This window comes from Xiphophorus hellerii, chromosome 20 (genome assembly GCF_003331165.1).
Source record: "Xiphophorus hellerii strain 12219 chromosome 20, Xiphophorus_hellerii-4.1, whole genome shotgun sequence".
Lineage (NCBI taxonomy): Eukaryota > Metazoa > Chordata > Actinopteri > Cyprinodontiformes > Poeciliidae > Xiphophorus > Xiphophorus hellerii.
Window position 1 is genome coordinate 10,400,602 of NC_045691.1, and position 27,234 is coordinate 10,427,835.

Sequence of the window (27,234 nt, forward strand, 5' to 3'; positions counted from 1 at the left end):
GTGTAATGTAAAGTGGACCTTTGTGTGAATCTGAGTTTATAAGCCTCTGTGAGTGTGATCAAGGTTCAATTTACAACAAACACATTTTTCAAGTGATTCCAGTTTTATTAGAATTAGAGTACATATTCTGCAGTATATTTGTTTTCAATATAAACTTGGCAAGGCATATTTAGATGTTGGAAAATGTCATTGGAAGTTGTAAGGCAGCACAATTCTGCAGTACAGCTGCAAGAGCACAAAACTTTTATAATTATAACAACATTTTTGTAAGGTAATCTAATTACTTGAAAATCCTAAGTCTTCGTAAAAATACAATGATACAATGACTTTAAATTTCAATTATTGAATGTGTGCTTCCTGCCTGAGTAAAGAGATCTAAATCACCGTCAAAGTAAACATCAAGACCAACACCTAAAGATACAGATCACATAATGCAATACATTTTATCCTGCACTTATTCAGGAGTGAACACTTAAGATGAAGAAATTCTTATACATTTTCATTACTTCCTTCTCCCCAAGAGCATTAAAATAAGGAGATTTACATTTTTTTAAAAATGCAATTAATGTAAACAGTACACACAGCATCCTTCACCCTATTCTGAACAGAAGACTGAATAATCCTAACAATTCCCGAAAAATTGTGTAGTCGGCAAAACGGAACAACATACATGAATTACAACTTAAAATACTTTGATCTCAGTTAAACTTTGATTGCATCACGTTGGTTCCCGTAATTGCAGTCTTCCTTGTTCAATTATTCTGGTGCTTTTTTGAGAAGTGCTGAGTTGGAAAGTGACAAAGAGAAGTTATTGAATTATTAAGACATAGTTACAAATTATGTTGGAGAAACATAAAGGGAGGTTCATATATTGAAGCTGTTTAGGTGTTATGGCTTTTTCTTTTAGTTTTGTTAGACAGCACAAACTCACTAGTTGATCAAAGGGACTGCATTGAAAGAACCTGGAGATTAGATATAACATGACTTTATCACCAGATTTATCACAAGAACTCTGAGGTATTTTTTCCTAGAGTTGACAGTGTGACATCTTTAGTTGTAGATAGATGTAAAAATTACATTTTCTCCTATTTTGGCTAATGTGCTATCAAGGTTTACACATGAGTGTAAAATGTAATGTGTTGAAGAGTTTAATGCATCAGATTCTTAATACAATCGAAACAGTTCACAGTGATAGAGCGGATTGTTGAGCTTATGAGTTTGTTTGCCTCAGTGACAGTTTTGGCAATTGGGATGACAAGGCTGATTGTTGACCCGACATTTACAGCCACCGGATGTATCACCAGCTCCCTGCAAAAAGGAAAAAAAAAAGAGTTAGTGCATAACTCAAATAACACCAACACAGTCCTTTCTTTTAATATTGAACTACACAAGTTTGTGTAGTTTCATTTTCTTATGTATTGTGCAATGATATTTACTTTTGGTCCCCATCGGGCTTGTTTGGTGACCCAGCAGATTTCCGTCTTGCACATCACACAACAGATCCAATCGCAGCCATCCTTTTTCTGGACGATGATGTCACACCGTGGGCATTTCATGGCTTCTCCATTCTGCAGCATGTTCTACAGTCACAGTATTATGCAACACTCAATAAAGCCCAAACAAAAAACATAAGACATGTACTAAATGCCACTTTCTAAAGTTTTGTATCACAAGCGTTTCTGACACAATAGCGAAATTGTGTGGATTAAGTGAAATTACACACAATGTGGGGGACTGAATTAATCAGCAAATATTCATCCAACTTAACAAAGACCAATAGTTCAAAATGAGAAAATATAATAGTAGAATATTCCACCCCAAAAACTGAACATCTTGCCTCAAAAACTGCAATATTGCACACTATCATGGCGTATTGGATGTGTTAGTTTTAGTCTGTGTATGTGCAGTCATGATTAGAATTTTTAATCTTGAAAACAGACTGAAACATATTTCTCTCTGTTTGCAAGTACTTTTTCAAAGCACTGCACATTCAAATAAGATTTTGAAAGTGATTAAAAATAGCTATAAAAAAAAAACAACAACAAAAATAACAGTTACCACACTCAGCTCTAGGCTATCCTACCTCCAGCATCTGCTTTGTCTTCTGAGCTGCTTCATCGTTCTCTGCTCGGATGCGCAGGTCATCCTGGTAGTCCTTGCAATTCATGTCTTTGTGGATGGCCTAAAACAAAGTTAGCAAAATCAGTTATTTATTATACTTTTAATATTGCAATGTATTAAAAAAAAGATCTATTATTCCTCTGAGTCAAAATTTACTCGGCAGAGAATGCAATTGGTCTCATTGCAGAGGTCGCAGTGGAACTCGTTGACATCATCCTCATAGACGCACCATCCTCGACAGTTGGGGGTCTGGCAGTGAAAACTGTGCTCAGAGCGACTCTCTGCAATGCTCAAGCGAAGCTCCAAAAACCGCTGGTGCTCCTCCTCTGTGAGCAGCTGACCGAGGAATTGCAGCAGAATTACAGGTTGCATATTTCCCCAGGATAAAAGAAGATCAATTAGACATTGCATGGCACACTAACACTTGAGCAAACGTCTAAAGCTGCGTGTGCTTTGCAACAATGATTATTCCAAGTGTGGGTTCTGACTGAAGCAGCAATGTTACTAAATTTAGATTCAATAATTTGTTGAAAAGTTGAAACAGACGACCTTATTTATTATAAATAGTTTACATGCATCATTAGGGTTTTCTGCATTTAATGTTTTTTAGCTCACCTCTTTAATTTCTCGATCCAATAACTTGCTCTCGCAATCCGTATCCGCACAAGATACCTCCGCATCCTGGCTGTTTATGACTGTCCCTTTAAGACACTCCCTGAAGAAAGACAACATGTTCAATTGTTCAATTCAAACATTTTGTGATCTTAGTAGTCTGTTTTTACCTCTTAAGCTACGAAAAAAAGTCCTTTCTAACCTGCAGAAGGTGTGCAGACATTCTCTGAGCACAACCCCATCCCCTGGCTCCAGAGTAGAGAAACAGATGGGGCAATCTGTCTCTGTGGTGTTAGTGATGAGGTTGTGGTCATCTGTGGCCAACAGGTACAAATAGTTCTGCTCACGTTCCAGCTGCTGAGCCTTCATTACATGATCAAAGAGGAGAAGGTGAACAAAACATGGATTTAGATCAGCAAGTACACGTAATTTATATCAACCATTACTGTCGCAATTTACTTGATTTAACAAAAGTGAACTGGCTGTAATTCAGACCAGTTAGTCCCTTTAAATCATATAGTGGGTATTGCTTAGACTGTTAATCAGCATTGCGTACCTGTTCATATTGCAGTAAAGCCAGCTGTTCTTGCTGAATGCGTAAGACTTCGTCCTGGTCTGGCTGATAGACATCTGGTACCTCATAGTCCTGAGGTCTTTCCGCTCCACATATCTCACAGCCGGGGCGTGTTGGTTTGTTGAGAAAAGTGCACATTGTGCAGGCCCAGCCCAACTAAACACAAATACACAAAATAACTCCACTGCTAAAAATTTAATAAGGGTTAGCATATCCAAAATAATCTCATAATTTGTCTCATCATTAGATCATTCTCAGAAGGACGAAAACATCACTTTAAGCAAGATTCAAATGTAGTTTCTTTGGGAAATTAATACAGACTTTACATGGGCATGGAATTAATTCATTTTAGGATTTTGATGGGTATTTTTAAGCTACCCATCAAATTTATCAGATTGCTTAGTTGAATTGAAGTTGAATTTATTGTGGATGTAACTTAATTCAAACAGGATCAAAATTATAAAGGCAGGTGCAAAAATCAACCAAAAAAACCCAAAACAAAATAAAAAAAACTTTATTAATACCTTATTTAAAAATGTTCTACTGGTCTTTTGGAATAATTCTGACATATTTTACCACTCTTTTCCTGGACTGGGAGGTTTCTTGACATGGATGTGACTTTTGATCATATTTACCAACTCATTAATAAGCTTGAAGTCAGGGTTTAAATGTTTGCCTTGGTTTAGTCTGAAACAAATTTTCATGTGTATCTAGCATCACTAGAATATTCAGGAAGAACCAAAGATCAAGGCTTAAGTAAGTAAAGTTGAAACTGCAAGAACTCCAGGCTCCCCGATTACAGAGAAGCAAGTTCCACATTACTGCTGATTTTTTCCAACTAAGAAATCTTTGCTTCAAAATCAGAAACTTTGAGCTCCAGCTCGGCTGAAGCTTGCAGCTGCCCAAATGGACAAGCTGAAACCCTCACAAAGAAGATTTTCATGGCTAGCCTAAACATCAACTGGCTATTTGACCACAATTACAACTGCATTGTACAACTTAGATGGAAATAAATAGGGCTACCTTTAAATTACTACCCATTACCCTAAATAAATTATAATGGTTGAAACGTAGACACTACTGTATGTTCTAAGAGAATAATGATTACATACAAATATAAAAAATGGAGTAGAAACAATAAAGTAGCATAACAGTGGGTTTCTGAAATGGCTTTCATAAACAACCCATTCTCACTCCCAACTCGTCATATATTGACGCATGGGACGGTCCGTCCTCGTGACATGTTGACGCGCAGGGTACCCTTTCGCGTCAATATGTGACGCGAGGTGTTTTACACTATGCCTTACCGTAATTTTTGCCCTAAACCTAACCAAATCGTTGGGTTTTGAAGGTTCGGCAGCGGTTACGAGAACCCTTCGCGTGAAAAATCCACGTAAAACATGTGACCTGCCCAAATCGTCAACATGTGACGCTGAAGGACACTGCCCAAGTCGTCAACTTTTGACGGGTCAGACGCATGGTCAGAAATTGTCCTAACTCGTCAATATATGACGAGTGTGGAGTGAGAATGTGTTGTCATAAAAGCCCTGAACTCGAGTCTTCTTGGACTGTGCTTAAAAGTCGGGCTTGTGCAAGAAAACCATCTGAATTAAGTTAAGTATCATAAAAATGTCCAGCCAAAATGATCCCAAATTTTTTGTTGATAACTTCAAAGAGTAGTGTAGTCAATGTCCAACTTGCAAAGCGATGTTTGTTAAATATTAGTAGGGCTGAATGTGTATCCGGTTGAGCCTGTATGTGTTTAAATAAGGTTAATCAGAAAAAGCATGGTTGAGTTAAATATTAAATTGTTAGTATTATGTCAATCATGTCCATGAACTGTGTATGTAAAAGTTTCAACAGAAGTGTATTTGTCAGTCATTATCAAGCCTATGATTTTTACATTATCTACGTTCTCACCTGAGGTTTAGGAGCAGGTTTGGGAGGAGTCACGTTTTTCGGAGGAACAGGAGGAGGAACTGTTTTGTCGCCACTGCCTACGCCTCTAGGGCAAAGCTGCAATGACGGCAAAGATTCCACAATACCTAAAGACAGAAATTCAGTGTAAGTCAAAGCACAAAGAAATTAAAGCTATCTCTTTTTTTTAGCAATATTTGGTTGGATAATTTTTCTTTTTCTTGTTTAATTACTTGACGGAAGTCTCCACAGAAACTGCATACATAGTTTGCCATTCCAATCAATAACCAGAAGCTAGAAAAGATCAGTGATGCACCTATAATTTGCCTGTTTTGGCTGCTGTTTTATGTCAGCCACATTATTGTCAACACCACTGACAAAAAAAAGAAATTTCATTAACAATATAGAAGACAAGACACCATTTTCTATAAATGCAGTACCGACCAGCTATGCGCTGTTGTTCCTGATCCTGATTGTGTTGCTGCCGTGTAAGCTGGGCTGCATTGGCAGAGAGGATAAACAGGAAAGCCTGATCTCCGCTCTTGCGGATGCCGTGGCTGTATAATGTCTCTTGATCTTGGGCCAAGCGTTTACCGATTACCCAGCGCTGGAGTGTAGGGTGGAACCCAAAGTCCTGACTGATCTGGAAATGTAAAAAAAAACTGCATGAAATGTAGAAAAACAAAATAAATGTGAATGGAAAGATACAATGTTGTCAGGGAAAATATTGTCGAGGATAATTATTGATTTTGGTGCTTAATGCAGTTAATTTTACGCATGTGTAAAAGGGTAGGTTTGATACTCTTGTTTTGAACCGGACAGACAGGGGTTAGAATGCAGATCACTAAATGAGGGCCGCTTGCAGCCCGGCCAGAACACAGAAACATAAATTAACATTCTTGCAGGCAGTTGGGGAGAACTGCTGGAGGCCAGCATCTGCGATGGCGTAAAACTAATGCAAAATAGAAGATTGAAACCCCGTAACATTTAACTTCTAAGTATTAATACCATGTTTACTGAAGATTGTATTATCTCATTTAAAAACTATTAAAGGATGAATGTATTTGAAAACTGTATTATCTGTGACGATATTAGAAGCAAATGGAAATTGTTTGAATGAAAATGTTTTTTTACTATTAGAAAATGCCTCAGGAATTATACTTTATTTTGTCCTGTAGATTTTATGTATTATTTTGGCAGAACTTAATCTTTTGGAGGTGCTGAATGTGCAAAAGCAAAACTGGGGTTTGTAAAGATAACATTTTTTGAAAATTACCAGATGCAAGTCTCTTCGAGAACGTTAGGAGAGATAATGGAAGAGACGTCAGATTTATAGGTGTCTGCGAAATCTTATCTTAAGACTCTCGGCGCCGGGGACATTCGTACCTGGTATCGTCCAAGATTAACTGGTCCGCCTTTGTCTCTCGATAGAAACCAGACGCCTTTGGAACTTCGTTGTAAATTAGGGAGACTTCTCAAGTTTCCTAGTAGTTCCCTACGGGAGGTTCTAATTGGTTAAAGAGTGGAACGCCTTAGTTAGAATATATTAAATTGAAGAAACGCCCACTCAGTATAAAACTTCATGTAAACAGTTAAAAATTCAGAATGCTGCCACTGTTTTGCTTTTGGCATAAAGCTTTCTCCAGAGACGCGTCTTTGCCCTCCTTGTTTCTTTGTGTTTCTTTTTCTATTTCTCCTGTTACAGGTAATGAATATATCTCTGTATCTCTGCAGCTTTGTTGTCGATTGCTTTGTTATGAATTAAACTCCGTGATCTGTGACGTCAACGCGCAGTGTCGTGGTTTCACTTCCTCCAGCCGCAGCCCGCCTGCCAGAGGTTCCGGGACTCTAAGGAAGGAGCCAGACTTTTTGTCCAAAGTTAATGTTATATTATTCTTCCTTAATAATTGGGGGCTTCGTCCGGTTCTGAAGTTTTGGCAGGCGGATCGGCCTGTTTCGGCTCGACGGCTTGATGCGGTAAGATACTATTTGATTATTTTTTGGTCGTCTGTGGTCGGGCCGGAGTGGATTGTCACAGCCTGCTGCAGCTGTTCGAAGCTGCGGATGTATACAGATTGTTTTTAAAGGAGTCTGTTGTTTACTAATTGGACGGAACATGCACACTACAAGTGATCGTGGCTGGTCGAGACAGTAGGAGTTTACGTAGCCTCTGTCGGAATTGCTGGGTTTGTTAATTGTTTTCTTAGCCCTGAGGATTCGTTCTTGTGCCTCTGAAATAATGAATTTTTAAGTGTATGAAATTTAGTTTGGGCTTGAATCGGCCCGGAGATTTGACTCAGCTCCAGCGGACTTATATTGGCCTACATCGGTTGAATCTTGAAAGTATGTTAAATTAATTTTTCTCTGGTGAAACATTGAAAAAGGAGTTGAATCGCTCTTGAAATAGGACTTATATTGGACTCGAGCTGAATCGCTCTATTGGACTTATATTGGGTTTCGAGTTGTACATCGGTTGAATCTTGAAAAGTATGTTAAATTAATTTTTCTCTGGTGAAACATTGAAAAAGGAGTTGAATCGCTCTTGAAATAGGACTTATATTGGAATCGAGTTATCTCGCAGTTTGAAGCCGGCATTTTATTTTTGTTTGTCTCTTCCGTTTGTCTGAAACTGTGTTTGTGTCTCTGTATTTCTCTGTGTGTACTGATTTGTGTGCCGGCTGCCGTGGAAGTGCGCTGTGTGTCCTCAGAGCTCTGTGGGTGTCTGTGTGTGTCTGTGTGTATCTGTGCGTGTGTATGCGCTAATTGTCTGTGCGGAACGCGGTGTTTGAAAAGCGCTGCTTGTGTGAGTTTGCGTTGCTTTTGCTGCGTTATATCGTAAAGTTATTATGGATACTGAGTTTAAAAAGGATGTTGTAGGCCATTCATATGGTCTGGGTCCATGGAAAACTTTGCAGGACCAGATTGCCGACTTCATTTGTATTTATGATCAACAGCTCGGTTTGGATTCGCTTAATGTGAAGGCGGATGAATTGAAAATCGTGCTGGAAAATGCGGTCCGCAAACAGGATGAACTGCTTAATGCTGAAAAGCCTTTGGGTTTGATTTTGAATGTCTGTTTAAAGCAGGCTTTGGCTGACAGGGATGCGCTTGCGAGTTCAAAGAGACGCAGCTAATTTTTTTGCTAGAAAAAAACTGTGTCAGAAGTTGGAGAACGCGGAACAGGATAGGCAGTTATGGGCTAGGCTTTTGGTGAGTTGGCAGGGTACAGATCACTTTTATAAAAAGGGGTCAGCCACACGGACTTCGGACTCATCTCATGCCCAAGTAGGTCGTCCGGAGGTGGGCTCTGAACACCCTGAACAGGTACTTAGTACGTTGGGCGCTCCACTTCCGCCTCCATATAAGGATAGTACTCCCTCTTACACGGGTTTATATCCAGTTTTAAATGTTCGTGGGGGCACGGTGGACTGGGATCTTATGAGAGCGCGTCCTTCGCGTTCTAGCTCTCCGCCGGTGAGGGAGCCGCATGATTTGACGACTTCCCTTAACAATTCCCAATCTGTTCCTGATAGTCTGCCTATGGCAGATCGGGTTCAGCGTGACAAAAAACTTTATTTTTCCCTGCCTCCTTCTGCGATTTACCCAAGTATGGCTCAAGTTACACATCAACCAGGGCAGCCTCGTACCTGCCTTTGCCCCTCCCTCACACGAGGAGGAGCAGAGGGAGGTACAATTGAGCGTGGATATGAACTTGGTGGGCCGTCTTGTGGAGGAAGCACCGCCTCCTCGGGGCGGCTCATTTTCTTCTCCTCCACGTGTGAGAGGCGCTGCGAGGTTTCCCTCCACTCCGGGGTTTTATCGGGAGGGGTTTCACCAAACTGATATGCAGAGTAGGGAGAATAGTCCCTCCCCTAGTGAGGTTGGAACACCACGGGGTGTGATTGCCCCCTCTGGTGGAGATTCTCTTCACAAGCGTCTTTTGCATTTGGAGGGGAAATTGCAGCGTGTTGTGGATAATTTCCCCACACACCTCAAAGATTTAGCAAGTGCATCAGAGACTCAGTCAGTCCAGTCTCAGGAGTCTCTTCATCATACTATGCCTTTATTAGTATCGCAACAAGGACAGAGATACAAGCCGTTCTCTTTTGGGGATATACAGACCCTGATTGACAAATTACCCTCTTTAGCAGATGGGGCTATTCCTTGGCTACATGCCTTGGATACATTAACAGGGGGGATGATGTTAGCATTGGGGGATTTTAGAGCTGTTTTAAGTCGTTCAACAACGACAACGAATTACCATAATGTTGAACTGTCTGCTGGAACTCTGGATATGCCTGATCACACGCCCCTTTCAGCTGTTCTGACTCTTGTGGGTGCAGCATTGAGGGACACGTTTCCTCCTGTGTCTCTCTCAATTATTCCTAAATTTTTTTGGGATTCCAAAGAGCACCCAAAGGTATTTTTAGACAAAGCCTTAGACATCTGGAGACGACAAACTGGAGTTCATCCAACTCAGCCCACATTAATGAGGGAACATTTCCGCCAAGCTGTTTTGGAGGGTGTCCCTCCTTCTGTCGCTGCTCAAATGAGGAAAAACCCGGAGTTGAGGTCTTGTGAACATGCAAAATGGGAGTTGCACTTGTTGCATAATTTACAGATTGCTCAGGATGAGGAGAGAGAGGCGGAGAAGGAGCAGGAAGATTTTAAGAAACAATTACTGAAGCTTCAATTAGGCGAAGCTAGACAGAAACTGCATCTTGCCAAACAGGAACAGAAGGAGGCTAAAGCTATGTTAACAACAGCTGCTCCATCAATTCCTGTTCCGGGTCAGGTCCCTGTTCCAGTAGCACAACCTGGTCCGCACATCTATGTTGCTCCACGCTGGCAGTCTGGTCTTCAGGGGTGGCGTGGAGGAAGAGGGAGAGCCCCTGCATGGTCGGGTGTGCGAGGAAGGGGTGCACGAGGCTGGAGGCGCAAAGACAGGTGTCTTTATTGTGGAGAGGAGGGACACTGGGTTCGGCAGTGTCCTCATTATACACCGGTTGTTGCACAAGATGGCGCGTTGCCGAGTCTGCCACAACAGCCTCCGAATGCTGCATTACTTCCGCGACATCCTGGACAGTACTTTCAGGCTGGAGAATATTGACACACCCCAGAGAGGAACCTGAATCAGGGAGCTTTGGCAGATCCCCTGATTGATGTGACAGTGGATGGACAAACATTGCCATTTTTGGTGGATACGGGAGCAACATATTCCACCATGAATATTGTCATGCCATCAGAAAAACTTTCTGATCGGACCATCTCCGTGGTTGGTTTTTCCGGGGTGAAACAAACTCTGCCTATTTCCACACCTCTGCACACTGTTGTGGGCAGACAACGAGTGTCACATCCTTTTGTGTGTTCCCCCTCATCTCCCGTGAATTTATTAGGGAGAGATTTGTTGATTGCTCTGGGGGCCACTATTTTGTGCGGACCTGATGGACTACTTGTCACTTTTCCTGATGGATCTTCCCATGCCTGCACTGAAGTATATACGCATGGACAATTTTTGCTCCAACAATCCGAGGAGCACCTAGCTGATATATACTGGGGTCTTTTACAGCCAGAATCGACGGACCATGCTGGGATTCTGTCCTGTTTTCTGCTTTGGAAACCCTGGATCCAAGCGCTGGCACCGTATGGGTCTGCTCCTGATTTTCCTCATGTCACTTTGTTTTATGACCGAGACCAGACTGAATGGTACCAGGAGCAGTTTGAGGCGAATTTAGCCGGTAATGATTGGACTGTGTTTTCACAGGACATTTATGTGGCACCGGAGGGTGTTGCTGCTGCAGTTAATCTGACTCAGGATCAGTTGTTTTGGTATAAGATGCATGATGAAGCAGTTCCACATATTTCTTTGGCTCTCCATCCTGGCCATCAGGCCATGGAGTTAGGGGGCGTCGTAAAACGCTCCCTTGCAGCTTCTGACTGGCAGAATACCGTTGCTCCTGACCTCTTTTTCTCTCCTTCTACAAACACATACAAAATAAAGTGTTCGGCTGTGGACTCTGTGGTTTTGGAACATGTTCAACTTCCTAGACACCATGGTAGGGAGCTGACTGATCATCCAACTGCGGCTGCGATGTTGGCTTCTCTCCCGGAGTGTTTATGGGCTACGGGTCCCACTGATGTGGGGCTTGTTGATGTCACGCCTGTCACGTTTGATTTACAACCGGGCCCTCCGATTTGGAGGTCACAATATCCTCATAAGCGGGCGGCAGAGGAGGGAATTGCAGAAACTATTGGGGGTCTTCTGGAAGCAGGTGTGTTAGAATCTTCCACCTCTTCCTGGAACACTCCTATTTTACCAGTGGAAAAAAAGGGGACAGGTAAATACCGAATGGCACATGACCTTAGGGCGATTAATTCTGTTTTATTGACCCCTACGGTGCCATGTACCTAATCCGCATGTTGCATTGACTAACCTAGACCCTTCTCAGACTTGGTTCTCTTGTGTGGACCTTGCTAATGCTTTCTTTTGTCTCCCATTGGATGAGGAATGTAGGGATGTGTTTTCTTTTACCTACAGGGGTCAGCAGCTGAGATATACACGTCTGCCTCAGGGTTTTGCTCTCTCACCAGGGCTCTTTAATCAGGTTCTGAAACAGCAGTTAGCAGACTGTTTGTTACCAGAAGGTGTGACCCTGATTCAGTATGTTGATGACCTCATGCTGGCAGCACAGACGTTGGAGTCTTGTATTGAGGGCACGCGAAGTTTGTTGTCACATCTAGCAGACAGGGGTTTTAAAGTGAGCAGATCTAAGCTGCAAATTGCTAGGAAGCAAGTTTCTTTTTTGGGGCGGATTATCACTGGGACAGGCACTCAGATGTCTGCCAGCCATAAATCTGCGATTCTCAATCACCCCAAACCATGTACGGTGAAGGACATGTTGTCTTTTCTTGGACTGACTGGATATAGTAGGAACTATGTTCCTAACTATACAGACTTGACAGACCCCTTACGGGCGTTAGTCAGAGAGCATGGGATTCGTCAGCTCACCCATGCTCTGACTTGGACTATGGAGGCAGAAGAAGCTTTTATCTCTCTGAAACAACAGTTGGCTGCTGCGGCGCAGCTGGCTATTCCGGACTATTCTTTACAATTCTATTTGGATGTTTCTGTAACAGAACTGACAGTGAACGCCGTTCTGTTTCAGAAAAAAGGGGGTGAGAGGAAAATTCTCCAGTATGTTAGCGCAATGCTAGATCCTATGGAGATAAGACATCCAGCGTGTACAAGACATGCTGCAGGTGTAGGAAAAATGATTCAAAAAATTGCACACATTGTGATGGGTCATCCACTGCAGGTGATGACATCACACAGTGTGGTAGCATATGTGAATTCACAACATTTCACATTGACAACATTGAGACAACAAAAATTGAGCAAAATTCTGGAATCACCTAATATAACTTTTGTACATAACGGAGTGAATATGGCTGACAGGATGCAGGAAGGAGAGCCGCATAACTGTGAGGAGTTAGTACAAAAGGAAGAAAAAATAAGACCTGACCTACAAGCCTTTCCTTTGGCAGGTGAAGGTGTGAGAAATTTTTATACAGATGGGTGCTGTTTTCGACATGATACAGATGGACTGAGAGCAGCATTCGCTGTAGTGGAAGACTTGGGCAGCGAGTTTCACGTTTTGAGGGCAGAAAGACTGCAGGGTGCCCAATCGGCACAGAGAGCAGAACTCAAAGCAATGATTGAAGCTCTGAAATTAGCTGAGGGAATGAGGGTAAATCTATATAGTGATTCAGCCTATGTAGCAAGTGCCGTCCATGTGGAACTTCCTCAGTGGCTCAGAGCAGGATTTATAACTGCAGCACGAAAGCCCATAAAACATGAAACTGAAATGAAAGAATTGGCGGAGGCATTGCTGTTGCCTCAGTCTGTTGCGGTGATTAAATGCAAGGGACATGATCAGAGCAAGACCAGAGTGGCAGCAGGAAATGCGGCCGCGGATGAGGCAGCCAAAGAAGCAGCTGGATACCTGCCATCTCTCTTCATGGTGAGTACTGAAATGGAACAGATGGAACAGAATAACCTGGAGAAAATTATTTTTCACCAGAAAGGCGTGTCACCTGAGGAACGTTCTGTCTGGAAAGCAAGAGGTGCCATCTGCAATGAGGGACTCTGGCGCGGACCGAATGGTAAAGTAATTCTCCCTCCAAATATGAGATTCCAGGTTTTCCAGGAAGCTCATGGACTCGGACATGTAGGTATTGCACAGATGTTAAAAAACCTGGAGCACTGGTGGCATCCATTTTTGAGGGACATGGTCAAGAATCATGTGAAAACATGTGAAATTTGTGGACAACACAATGCAAAACCAACTGTCAGACCACCAGTGGGACATTTTCCTTGGACTACACAACCGGGTAAGGAGATTATTATTGATTTTACAGACATGATAACACCCGTTAGAGGATACAGGTATGTATTAATGTGTGTGGATGCATATTCGAGCTGGCCAGAGGCGTGGCCAGCTAAAAAAGAGGACAGTAAAACTGTCATAAAGTGTCTGATCAATTATTACATTCCAACCCATGGTTTTCCAGAGAAGGTGAGATCAGACAACGGCACTCATTTCAGGAACCAAGATTTGCAGAAGGTGGAGCAGCTGCTCGGACTGAAACATTCATTCGGTACAGTATATCATCCTCAATCACAAGGCAAAGTTGAGAGACTGAATCAAACTGTTAAACAGAAATTGGCTAAAATATGTGCACATACTAAATTAAATTGGGTGGATGCTTTGCCTATTGCCTTGATGTCTGTTCGAATGTCTGTTAACCAATCAACAGGATTCTCTCCATATGAGCTTCAGACGGGACGGATGTTTCCAGGACCTGCAACTCGCATTCCAGGATGGAAAGGTGAACTTGTACACTTATCTCATAAAGATTTCTTTAATGAGTTACAGATCCTGGCAGGGGAATTTGTGAAATATCAGACGACACAAGAACGTCCCGGCTCACCACCCGTTCCGGGAATCGACTGGGTGCGCCTGAAAGTCATCAAAAGAAAGTGGTCGGAACCTCGCTTCACCGGACCATACCGAGTTGTGGAGAGAACATCTCATGCTGTCCGTCTGCAAGGGAAAGGAGACACCTGGTTTCATTGGAGTCAGTGCACAGCAGCCGAGGAGCCACAGCGTGCGCTCCGAGACGTACAAGAAGATCTTCAGCTTCAATCTTCGGACGAGGAGCATCGCCAGGCGCTTCCAGGAGGCAGTGTAGCAGGAATTCCTGCCACAACCACTTCAAGTTCCTGAAATTCAAAGTTTAAAAGGACTCGGACAGGCATAATAATCCTGTTCCGATGTCCTTCTATTGAGGAAAAAGAAGATTTTATATTCTCCTTAAAACTCACTGGTATATTGGCATAATAATCCAATTTTCAGTGAGCAACCGCCGCTCAGCTGGAAACCTGAGGTTTCTAGCCGAGAAGGATCAGGCTACAAGAGGATCAACATTGATTCATTTTTATTGCGTGTTTTCGTTTTTTGCGAACTCTGAAAAGAACTTTCGTTTCGTTTTTTTGCGCGTAACTTTTTATCATTTTCTGATGAAGACTTCATATTTTGATTTTGAAAGACTATCAAAGAACATTTAAAAAAAAAAAACTCTTTTGTAATTTTTATAATTTTTTGACGAAAATTTCATATTTTGTTTTTAAGAGACTATCAAAGAACAGTTGAAGAAAAAAAAAAAAAAAAAAAAAAAAAAAAACCCATTTTGTAATTTTTTATGTCTTCATGATTTTGATTGGTGGCGAATATTGTCTTTTAAGTTTGCATAACAATTCTTAGCTATTGTTATATACATATCTTAGTCTTATTTTTGCATTTTTACATTTTTTGGGTTGTTATATGTACTGTATTTTTGTGTTGTATCAGGATAATTAAGTTTATGATTTTTCATATTTGTAGAATGATAAGTGATTTTCACTCTTAATTTTTACCGGTGAAAGTTTGTGGTTAAAAAGGTGAGTATTGGATTGTTGAATAACACAGGATTACATTTGACAGGTTTGCATGATGGAGTTGAGCTTAAGATACATGAACTGGGAGTGGAAGTTTTTAATGGGTGTGTTTCTTGGACTCAATTTGCTGGGAATGTGGGTTTTAGGAGGAACCACGGGTGGAATCATTTCCTCGCAGACACTTGATCTCCGACCGATTTCTGTCGAGCGCGAAGTGTCTGGCGGAAGTGTGACTGCTCGTGTGAAGCGTTCTTTGAGATCTCCTGTAGATAAGTGCCTCACTAAATATCGTGGAATTGAGTTGAACTACACTTTGGGTACTGTAACTGATTATCAAATTGATCTGTGTGAGGTAATTCGTCGCTGCTGGTCGACCCCCCGATCCTGGCAGAACACTCCTTTGTATTTGTGTGGAGATCTGACCTTCCAGCGACACTGTATTACTCAGGAAAATGGGGTTCGTCACTTGTGTCCCACTTGGAAATCGGCCTTCAGATGGGTGGGATCAAGTTGGAGTCCACCTTATGCTCATAAATATGACACTGAATATGACAAGGTTACCATAAAACGAGGGTCTTTAATACATTCTCCAGCGAAGGGTCAAAATCCTTTAGTGCTAACCATTTCCTTAATGCACAATCCTTTCTTTACAAAGTATCCGGCGGATTCAGCTGTTTATTTGACTTTGGGCGCCTCAATTGATGATAAAGATCCACTTGGGGTTATCAAAATTAATATGGTCAGACCTGATGGTGAAGAAGACGGGGACATGGACGTTCCTGATCAGTTTGCGGCTAGAATTGACTACTCTGCAGTTACACCGTTGGATATCATTCAAACAGCGACTGGCTATAGGGACAGGAATTTATGGCTGAATTGGATGGTTCAAACGGCTAAGGAAACTAATATTGGGAACTGCATTGCATGTGCCACAGCTAGACCTCATCTTTACACTGAACCTGCCCCATTACACTTGGGAGATAGTTGGGGTTTTAATTGCATGCTGAAATTGACAACTGAGGCAGACCCCGTAAATTGTGATGCGCTTGCCAACATATATCCACCTATTAATAACTATACTCAGACGGGAACTTTTCTTCCGGTTAAGGGTAAAGGTTTGTATGTGTGTTTTAATTTTACTCATCTTAAGCCGGATTTCAAACTAGGACAGATTTCTAGTGATTGGTGTAATGTTACTTTAACAGCATCCGGAATCGGGAGTTGGGCAAGAGCTGGACTTTATTATTTTTGTGGGGGTGATAGATTATATGTGCGAATTCCTCCTAGGACTGTTGGAATATGTGCTATGACTCGCCTTGCAGTGCCGCTTATGGTTGTTGGAGAAAGACTTGATCCTGTAGGTCCGGCGCAGGTGCTCACTTTACGGACACAGAGACATGAGCGACAGGTGCGTAATACACGTGTTGATACTGCATTTGATTTGACTACTAATTCTCCCACTTATGTAGATGCCATCGGTGTGCCGAGAGGGGTTCCGGATCAATACAAATTGGCGGATCAAATTGCAGCAGGTTTTGAAAATATGCCAGTACTATCAGCTCTTTTTCCTATCACTCCGAATAAAAATGTTGACAGGATAAATTATGTCCATTATAATCTTCTGAGGTTAGCGAATCTGACCAGGGATGCTGTTGGGGGTTTGAAGGATCAGTTAGCTCCTACTTCTTTAATGACAATTCAAAATCGGATGGCGCTGGACATGTTGTTGGCCGAAAAGGGTGGAGTCTGCTTTATGTTCCAAGAGAGCTGCTGTACTTTTATTCCAAACAATACTGCCCCTGATGGATCTGTCACTCGAGCCCTGGAGGGTTTGAGAATTCTGAGTAACACTATGCATGAACATTCGGGTATTGATGGTGGTTTAGACAGGTGGTTTTCTACTATTTTTGGTAAATGGAAGGGGATTGTCATGTCATTGCTAGTTTCTCTGGCTACGTTTGTTGCCATAGTGGTGACGTGTGGATGCTGTTGTATTCCGTGCGTCCGTTCACTTATCCTTAGGCTTATTACAGTCTCAATTGAGAAGGGAAGTAGTGGACCACCGGCTCCACCTCCCTATCAGATGCTCTTTCGTGGTGTTCCTGATGAGGGAGTTGTGGAGCTAGCAGGTTCTGTTTGAAAACGGGGACTGTTACATAATCAGGTCTGTCTCTCTTTTTTGAGTTTTTTATTTTTTTTGATTTTTGGGTTTTTATTCTTTAGTAGTATAATGCATAGTTTTTGGTCCTCTATTAGAAGGCCTTATTAATTTTTGTGAGGTCTCTTAATTGAGACCTCAAAACGGGGACTGTCGAGGATAATTATTGATTTTGGTGCTTAATGCAGTTAATTTTACGCATGTGTAAAAGGGTAGGTTTGATACTCTTGTTTTGAACCGGACAGACAGGGGTTAGAATGCAGATCACTAAATGAGGGCCGCTTGCAGCCCGGCCAGAACACAGAAACATAAATTAACATTCTTGCAGGCAGTTGGGGAGAACTGCTGGAGGCCAGCATCTGCGATGGCGTAAAACTAATGCAAAATAGAAGATTGAAACCCCGTAACATTTAACTTCTAAGTATTAATACCATGTTTACTGAAGATTGTATTATCTCATTTAAAAACTATTAAAGGATGAATGTATTTGAAAACTGTATTATCTGTGACGATATTAGAAGCAAATGGAAATTGTTTGAATGAAAATGTTTTTTACTATTAGAAAATGGCCCAGGAATTATACTTTATTTTGTCCTGTAGATTTTATGTATTATTTTGGCAGAACTTAATCTTTTGGGGGTGCTGAATGTGCAAAAGCAAAACTGGGGTTTGTAAAGATAACATTTTTTGAAAATTACCAGATGCAAGTCTCTTCGAGAACGTTAGGAGAGATAATGGAAGAGACGTCAGATTTATGGGTGTCTGCGAAATCTTATCTTAAGACTCTCGGCGCCGGGGACATTCGTACCTGGTATCGTCCAAGATTAACTGGTCCGCCTTTGTCTCTCGATAGAAACCAGACGCCTTTGGAACTTCGTTGTAAATTGGGAGACTTCTCAAGTTTCCTGTAGTCCCTACGGGAGGTTCTAATTGGTTAAAGAGTGGAACGCCTTAGTAGAATATATTAAATTGAAGAAACGCCCACTCAGTATAAAACTTCATGTAAACATTAAAAATTCAGAATGCTGCCACTGTTTTGCTTTTTGGCATAAAGCTTTCTCCAGAGACGCGTCTTTGCCCTCCTTGTTTCTTTGTGTTTCTTTTTCTATTTCTCCTGTTACAGGTAATGAATATATCTCTGTATCTCTGCAGCTTTGTTGTCGATTGCTTTGTTATGAATTAAACTCCGTGATCTGTGACGTCAACGCGCAGTGTCGTGGTTTCACTTTCTCCAGCCGCAGCCCGCCTGCCAGAGATTCCGGGACTCTAAGGAAGGAGAGGCCAAACTTTTTGTCCAAAGTTAATGTTAAATTATTCTTCCTTAATAATATGGAATTGTGATACTATATTGGTTACGATTAATACATTTATTTCAGACTTTTTGATTCATTACACTGTGTCCATTTTTTTCTTTTAGCTTTAGCATGTCTAGCAAGGTCAGTTTCAGACCATTCAACAGGCTAAATATATTACTGGTATGCATAATGTGAATGCATAGCACTGTCTTAGAATATGATATTTAACCAAATACTGCATCTGCTTCTATTACAATACTGCAAACACTGATACTGTGATGATGGATTTGAGTATATATGTTGTTTTCAAATCAGAATGGTGTGGCATGCATTTGTACTCAGTCCCATACAAATGCATGCCACAAAATCCAGTGCAACTAGTACCCAGTAGAGAGTGCTTTTGGGTAATTTAACTCAGCATAGATCCAACTGTTCTATGAAGGCTTCAGAAGTTTAATGGAGGACATCAGTGAACAAACAGCATCATGAGGACAAGAAGGTCACCAGATACATTAGGAGTAAAGTTGTGAAGAAATTTTAAGATCAGCCACAAGGCCTGGTGTAACTCTGGAGAAGCTGGAGAGAAATCCACAACTTGGGTGGAAAAATCTGGGGATAGGGTAGTTATCAGTGGTGCCTTGCATAAATCTGACCTGCATTGAAAAGTGACAATAGGAGAGGCATTATTGATTGAAAGCCATACAATGCTCTGATTGCAGTTTGCCATAAACGATGTAGGAAACAGAAAACAAGGAAGTAAGATGCTCTGGTCAGATGAGACCAAAATTTTACCTTTTAAGCCAAAACATGACAGGTATGGGAGGAAAACTATTTCACACCAGCTTAAACACACTATCCTCACTGTGAAACATCATAGTGGTGGAAGCATCCAGCAGGTAGAGTGGCTGGTTTAAGTCGATTAGAAAATGAATGGAACTAAATACAGTAAAACTGTCAGAAGCTACATAAGACTTAAGACAAGAGATTTCACTAAAAGCAGTTCTGGCTTAAACATAAGGACAGACCTGGAAACACTAAAGCTCAGTATCCAAACTTAAACCTTACCAACTTAATTAATAATCTGTAGAAAGGTTGAAAATTGCTGTTCAGATGTTCCCCATCCAGAGAGCTTAGGCTATTTTGCAATGAATATGCAAAATTCCAGTCTCTTGAGCTTTAAAGCTATTATGAACACATCCAAAAAGACATCCAACTGAAATAGTTGCAGAATTCAGTTCTCCTCTGAGGACTGATTCAGCCTGATGTCACAACCCTGCTTTGCTTTACCCTATCACATAATAATACCGGGGTATAGGTTGCATTGAGACAATTAACAAAATACCTCAAGAAATATGAATGCAATGCAGCATTGTGTAGATCATATGGTAATATTGCTATGTTTTTGTGCAGTCTTGGACTACTGCAGTTAAAAAAATAATAAGGAAAAAGCTTTACTGCACCTTATCTTTTACTTCTGCAATTGTCATGCCAGTGGAAACAATAAGGGTTACTGGGATATAGTCTTCTGACTCCGCATCCTGTACACCAACCATCAATCTACAAACAAGAAAACAGCATACTCTATGAGATGAATGTAATTTTCTATCTATTTAGTGTTATTCAAACATGTTTTTTTTCTTTGTCCAATTACAGAGAAAACACAAGGCAAGGCATGATGTTAATATCCAAATTAAATTCTAAGAACAAGCAATAAAGCGAATGTCCTTTGCCTGAACTCCTGCACCCCCCACCTGAAGGAGTCCTGAGGGTAGACATGGCTCTTGATGTTGACTGACACTTCAACAGAGAGCTGGGAAAGTTTCTTGCACAGCTCAGCTGCCTCTTCAGAGTCTCCACTGCTGATGGCTTCACCCAAGGAGAGGGCCAGCGCCTCTGCTGCAGGATCAGGAAGAGTTTAACACGTTACGTGACTTATTTATGTTTAAATGAGTTTCTGAAATATGGCTTTGTCCAAATGTTCTCTGTGAGCATAGGTTTCACTTTCACATCCCTTCATGAACACTGCCTAAAAAAAAAAAAAAAAGCTGAATATGTAAGGGCTGGCTAAGCTATAGAGATCAGTTTGTAGCGACTGATTTGTCATACTTACGCAAACTGCAGTGAAAATAAGTAGATAATCATAAACTGACACCAAGCAAGGACAGCAACAACACGGAGAGTAAGAATTTAAATAAATCAAGATTTAAATAAACAAAGGAAAATCAAAACAAAACTCACCTTCTTTTATGTTCCCTTTGGGTGAAATTTCAGAAGCCATTATTGTCCCCCAGACGCCAGGTAACGCATGAATGACGCACACTTCACAAGCCGAACAGAAACTTTTAAATAGTGTCCAACCTTAAGAGTTTGAGTTGTTGCTGTTAGCTCCGGGTCCAAAGTCTCCTCCACTTGTCCACTTTCAGGTCACAGAGGAAGCAAATATAAGGGGGTTACATGAGTCGCTTCCTGCCTGATTTTGAGTTTATGACGATCTTACTTCTAAGCGCTTGTCATCTGAACGGAAAGTGAAACTGGATCAAATTCAGGAAGAGAATATTTAAAGGGATCTGCCTTTCTCCCACGGCTCATTCTTTAAGCTCTCTCTTTGGTTTGAGTTTTTATTATAAAGAAAGTAATAACAACAACAGAACTTCAAAACCGTAAAGACAATGAAAGCAGAACCAGTGTTATGTTATTTACATTAGATTTGTTTTTAAAAGAAAGTCAAAGCAATGATACCAAAAATCCAGCAGATGGCAGCATCCTTCTAAATTGGAAAGTATTGGACAACAATTGTTGAACTTTTATATTGTATGATAAATGAAGGTAAAACAAAACAACAACAACAACAACAAAAAAAACGTTAAAAGGATTGAGATGCAGCTATGATCGCTAAAAAAATTGAAAATTATAGAGATTAAATTATGGCATAAAATGATACATTTTGAGAAAAATTGAAAACTCAAAATGAAAACAAACCGATAAAGCAAGCAAAATCCTTTTTGGTATTTTGAGAAATACCAAAAAGCGATGTTAAGGAAACCACAAACCTAGATATACACATTGCTGGAATTTTATATTGTTCAATGCAATGTTATTCACTTATTTTGTTTTCTTTTTTAATAAAACCGGAACAAATTTGGTATATTTTATAAGGATATTCCCTTTAGTTACAACTGCAAGTGCACATCGTGAGAATGAAATGTTTCAACAGCCCTCTGCAAAGTAATCTCTGTCACATTTCTTAAGTGATTCACATGCTTGTTCCTCCTTATTTTTTATGTGTTTATGCATATCAATGTACTTACGTGATTTTGTATTTTTACCTTTAAGGACCCATTGGTCAGGTCATGTGTTTGTCTGTTATATAAAATCCTAATACAATGATGTTCATGATTATGTGAAAACTTCAAGGTTCCTAAAATACATTTTCAAAACAATCTGTGATTCTTTAAATGAGCTTAACTTTTTCAAATGAAGAGAAAACCAGGAGGGTATTTGCTTTGTTTTTTTGTCTTTTCTTTTTTCTTTTTCTTTTTTTACTGAAGATATCGAATCCAGATGCACGGCGCACTTAAGCTGGCCAATCACCGCGGCTCCAGCAGGAGGGGCTGGCGACTCATTTCGCCGGCTCATCTCAAAGTTGCAGAGCATCCTTTAGTCCCCGCCTGCCTCTCTGTCTGACTCCTCTCTTACCTGCCCGTTCTTCCACCGCTGCATCTCCTCCACTTCTCTCCAGCCTGCGAGACTTTTTACTGAAGCCTTCACCCCGATAAAGAAGTGCGTCTCGAAGCGTTTGGAAAGATGTTAGCTTGCGCCGAGATGATCACCATGTGCCTGCAGTCGGCCAAACAGAAGCATCTTCGGGCTCAGCAGCAACAGCAGCCGCTGCACAGCCCCGGACAGGGGCTTACTATCTTTCACGATGTAAGTGGAGATTTACTCGAGAACAGTAAAAAGTCAAATTTTTTGCACTATGTTCCATGTTTTCTAATTTGTAGTAGAGTAACATATATATATATATATATGTTACTCTCTCTCTCTCTCTCTCTCTCTATATATATATATATATATATATATATATATATATATATATATATATATATATATATATATATATATATATATATATATATATATATATATAATGTATATAGAAATGTAAATAGAAACAGGAGGGTCTTGTGTGTATGGGTGGGTGTGTGCGCGAGCGTCTGTGTGTTATTTTAAATAGGAACGAAGGAAGAGCTGCAGCTGCTGCCTCTGCATGATAAATTAAGCTCTCAGTTGGACAGTTTTAGGGGCTGCTGGAGGTTCTCCCCTTTTGACACGGTCACACTTGTGCTTTCTGCAAGGCTTTACCCAAATTACCTCAAAATGAAGTTGCTTAAGTTATAAACTATGTTTCATAAAATTCTTTTGGGAAGAAGTTTTCTGACCAAATCTAATGGTTGCATGGAGTGTGTTGTCATATGTTCAGTGCTATACAATCATCACCTGAAGAGCTTAGACCTGTTTCTGCTCTTCCCAGGAGCCCTCAGCTAAAGCCATGCACAGACATGCTCATAGACAATCCTGCTTCAAATGCTGCTTAAACAAATATTGCCTGCTGTCAGATTAACCTGCAATGCTGCCATAGAAACCATCTATCTTGTTAAAGGTTTTCGGGCCAGGGATGTTTCCAGATTTGAACTCTTATTGACTGACAGCTTTGAGACGAGTCTATCATTATGACATTACCCATGGCAGCTTTTGGACAGTCACAGTACTTATCAGGCATTTTCATCTCTGTAAATTGGATGACATCAGCTTCTTTTAGTCCTCTGTGATTTAATTATCTCTGGAGGTTGACTCTGCTGGATGTGTCACTGATAAAACATTGTGCTTGAAGTGTTTGACACCAGCTTGTGAAGGATATAATGCAAAACAAAAAACATGAAAATATCTTAATTCTCCACTGAAAATTAGATTTATTGGCAAAGTATACAAACTAGCAAATAAAGTAAGCGCTATTACATTGGTCTACATACCTCTGATTAAAAGATTTCTTATAATCCAACACAAAGCGCCACTTTTAATGGCTGCTGCAGTCTCAACTTTATTCAACCCTTTCCAAATAAGGGGCTTGGTGGAGCATCCTTCTGTTAGGACTTGCTGCAAATGCATTGCCAAACCTAAGCTTCTGGCAGCATTTGTGGAAAGTCTTATCAAATCTTCATGGGCAAAGGTCTCCGGGTCATTATTTTTCTCATATTCATTTGTATGTTGCTGTTCAAGTCGTGCAACTATGATTGCCCAGTCGAGTTGCTACCAGGACATCCTCTTATAGTCCACCAGGCCTTACTGATGGACAATAAAGAATACCTTTGATCACTGCCCTGTTGCAAGGGTCGTTGATGTTCAAGCTTCAGCTTCCTCACAGACAGCATGTCATTTTCTTGTTGGGTTTTCTGATACTTGATTGAATTCATCTTGCCTTCGACACAACACAGATTTCTAGTGCCAGGGAAAGCAAAACAGCACCAGAACATGGTTATTGGGTGGAAGTGGGAGTTATGAAATGGAACCCTTTATTGTTTACTATGTACCTTATTGTGGAAGCTGAAACCTTAGTAGGTGCCCCCACAAAGTCCTGCTTCAAGTCTGTTGCAGTCAGTCAGAGGGTTGTGACCACTTGCTTTCTAAGGAATCGGGTAACTGGCATCAAAACTTCTTTTTCCTCCACATCCAGGTGATGTAGCAACTGTTTCTTTAATTTGCAACCTATGCTTTCAACCTTTCAGAACATGCCAGGTCCCTACTATCTTTAGGATCCCAATGCTCTCTGACCCTTCTGGAGAATTAGCTTGACTCTGTGAGGCTATTTCACTGTTCTTTTTTGAGTTATTGCAAAAAAAAAAAAAAAACTGCTGTAATTGTCTTGGTTTTGATCATAATATTTCCCTGTTCCTAGCTTAGCCCATCTTATTTGTTGTAGGGTTTGATGCATTAATTTCTAATGGTGTGCTTTTTTGTGACAAGAAACAACTTCTCTAGAGTGGAAATATTTTTGACTGTTGGGTACCCAATTATTTTAAATTAACCACAGTCATATTTTGATTCGAGAGAGGGTTTTTGCTTTGAAAGCATATTTTGCAGTCTCTTGCTGTTGTACCTATCAAATTGCTCACTGTGAGACAGACTCTCACCTGACGGTTATATATGCTGAGGGTATAATTCCTTTTATCCCTTGAGTAAAAGCAGCAAAAAAGTCTCTGGTGATGAATTATTGTGATAATTCATTTTTACTGAAGCCTTCACTCTGATAAAGAAGTGCGTCTCGAAGCACTTCTTTATCGAACAAATCCAACATGTTTGGATTTGTTGTGAGGGTGACACAAACTTTTTTTTTTGCTACTGGGAATGATTGAACCACAGAACATATTGGTGTAAATGAAGGGAAAAATTAAACACGCTTTCCCCAGAAAGCATTTTGATTGTGAGGATGTGTTACACAAATATTTATTCCCCCAAATTAAAATGTGATAAGAGCATCTGCAGTAGGTCCATGGTGAGTCCTAATTACAGGATAATGAGCAATTACTAATGTCAAGGATGCAAGAATTATAGCATCTTAGAGATCATGCTTAGCTTCAAAAATGCCATATTTGAAGGCCAGAAACAATAAATGATGCTGGTGTGCGTAGGCTGTTTAGTCATTCTTAATCATTCTCTGCATCAAGAGGTTTGTTTCTGAGGTTTGCTGCAGATTGCCATCTCTTTTTTCCCCTCACTTGTCCTTCACATCCCTTTTCCTACCCCCTTCTGATGTTCATCTTTCCTGCTGTGCTGGAGAAACAGCAAAACTATTAAAGTTGGCGATTTTTCATGGTAGTTTAGGAGCATATCAGTCACGGAGTCCTCGTTATAATCACTTTTTGCTCAGAACTGTTTATTTTTCATAAGCCATGCACAGACAGAAGAACCTGTGAGAAGCCGCTGTCTTAATTCCTGCCACCAGTGGCATCAAACCAACAGCGCACTGGGAAGCAGGTCTGACCTTTTCCTGGGATTGCTGTAAATGATGCAGTATCTACTCCTGACACTGGAAAGCCCAAAGACACAGGCCACAACAAACAAGTTTAAAGGGTCCTGTTCTGCACTTAATTGAGCAGGAGAAAGCAACACTTTGATGGTATAAAGAAAAAAAACTATCAATCAAATCAATCAATCAAATTTTATTTGTATAGGACATTTCAGCAGCAAGGCATTTCAAAGTGCTTTACATCATTACAAACACAGAAACACAATGCAATATAGAATCAACAATCAAAACACAGCATTAAGTCAAGTTCCATCAATAAATTTGTAATTGATTACATTTCAAATACAATTCTAAACAGGTGGGTTTTTAGTCGAGATTTAAAGGAAGTCAGTGTTTCAGCTGTTTTACAGTTTTCTGGAAGTTTGTTCCAAATTTGTGGTGCATAGATGCTGAAAGCTGCTTCTCCTCGTTTGGTTCTGGTTCTGGGGATGCAGAGTAGACCAGAACCGGAAGATCCTGAGAGGTCTGGAAGGTTCATACAACAACAGCAGATCTTTAATGTATTGTGGTGCTAAGCTGTTCAGTGATTTGTAAACTAACAACAGTATTTAAAAGTCTATTCTTTGAGCTACAGGGAGCCAGTGTAGGGACTTTAAAACTGGTGTTATGTGCTCTATCTTCCTGGTTTTAGTGAGAACGCGAGCAGCAGCATTCTGGATCAGCTGCAGCTGTTTAACTGATTTGTTGGACAGACCTGTGAAGACGCTGTTGCAATAATCAATATGACTGAAGATGAACTCATGGATGAGTTTCTCTAGATCTGGCTGAGACATTAGTCCTTTAATCCTGGAAATGTTCTTCAAGTGATAGAAGGCCAACTTTGTAACTGTCTATATGTGGCTCTGGAGGTTCAGGTCAGAGTCCATCACTACTCGTAGGTTTCGAGAAGAAAAAAAAATTATTCACACACCAGAACTGGATGCCCAAAGGAAAAGTACTTAAAGTTATGTAATAACTGAAGAGGGATCACATTATCATGCCACTGTGTTGTTTAAACAATAACTTTTATTAAATAAAAGAGAGCTGCTTTGAAGGCACCTTTCTGTCTAGACAGATAAGTAAAAAATAGTGAGATTAGTGTGTTGGGAAGAGGTTGTAAATTACCTGAATCTTGTTATAAGTCAAGAATTGACATACGAAGGGCAGAAGTGCAGAGTTTGAGCTTGTTGACCTATAGAGAGTGAAAGAGAAGTGCATGTTTGGCAGTTATTAATAACTTACAGGTCATGCCTGTCAAGCATGCCAGGCATGACCTCTGGCATAATCAATAGCTGAGAAAATATCAAATGCACTGTGATCTGTATAGTCAGAATGTTTGGAGCAAGACTTCTTCTAAATGAACTGGTCTGATGGTATAAGATCATTGAAAGCATTGTCTCATTTATTTATGACAGTCCTGCTCTACTTCTTCAATCTTGACTGAAGTACAATCTCATTTGCAGTGATGTAAAATGGTAAGATTTTAGAGCAACATAG

The 27,234-nt window shown here is 40.6% G+C and overlaps 4 protein-coding genes across 4 annotated transcripts in view; 3 read left to right on the top strand and 1 right to left on the bottom strand.

Moving 5' to 3' along the window:
* Nucleotides 1–84: 84 nt before the first annotated feature.
* Nucleotides 85–21,212, bottom strand: rbck1 (RanBP-type and C3HC4-type zinc finger containing 1). Its single transcript, XM_032549815.1, has 12 exons — nucleotides 20,913–21,212; nucleotides 20,426–20,570; nucleotides 20,135–20,231; nucleotides 5,669–5,867; nucleotides 5,228–5,352; nucleotides 3,290–3,463; nucleotides 2,936–3,096; nucleotides 2,737–2,836; nucleotides 2,278–2,457; nucleotides 2,084–2,182; nucleotides 1,437–1,580; nucleotides 85–1,308 (listed from the first exon to the last, which is right to left on the bottom strand). The coding sequence occupies exons 1-12, from the start codon at nucleotides 20,950–20,952 to the stop codon at nucleotides 1,228–1,230; spliced, it is 1,545 nt and encodes a 514-aa protein (XP_032405706.1). The 5' UTR covers nucleotides 20,953–21,212; the 3' UTR covers nucleotides 85–1,227.
* Nucleotides 6,810–14,834, top strand: LOC116710661 (uncharacterized). Its single transcript, XM_032549820.1, has 2 exons — nucleotides 6,810–7,201; nucleotides 14,161–14,834. Exons 1-2 carry the CDS (start codon nucleotides 6,830–6,832, stop codon nucleotides 14,509–14,511), a joined length of 723 nt encoding a protein of 240 aa, XP_032405711.1. The 5' UTR covers nucleotides 6,810–6,829; the 3' UTR covers nucleotides 14,512–14,834.
* Nucleotides 10,432–11,658, top strand: LOC116710659 (uncharacterized). The gene has a single exon (XM_032549818.1). It carries the CDS (start codon nucleotides 10,449–10,451, stop codon nucleotides 11,634–11,636), a length of 1,188 nt encoding a protein of 395 aa, XP_032405709.1. The 5' UTR covers nucleotides 10,432–10,448; the 3' UTR covers nucleotides 11,637–11,658.
* A 1,088-nt stretch (nucleotides 21,213–22,300) lies between the features above and the next one.
* The window catches only part of necab3 (N-terminal EF-hand calcium binding protein 3), a 34,225-nt gene continuing 29,291 nt past the window's right edge, over nucleotides 22,301–27,234 (top strand). Inside the window, 1 exon segment of the mRNA XM_032549819.1 lies at nucleotides 22,301–22,601. Coding sequence (XP_032405710.1) covers nucleotides 22,479–22,601 — 123 coding nt within the window. The 5' untranslated portion in view covers nucleotides 22,301–22,478.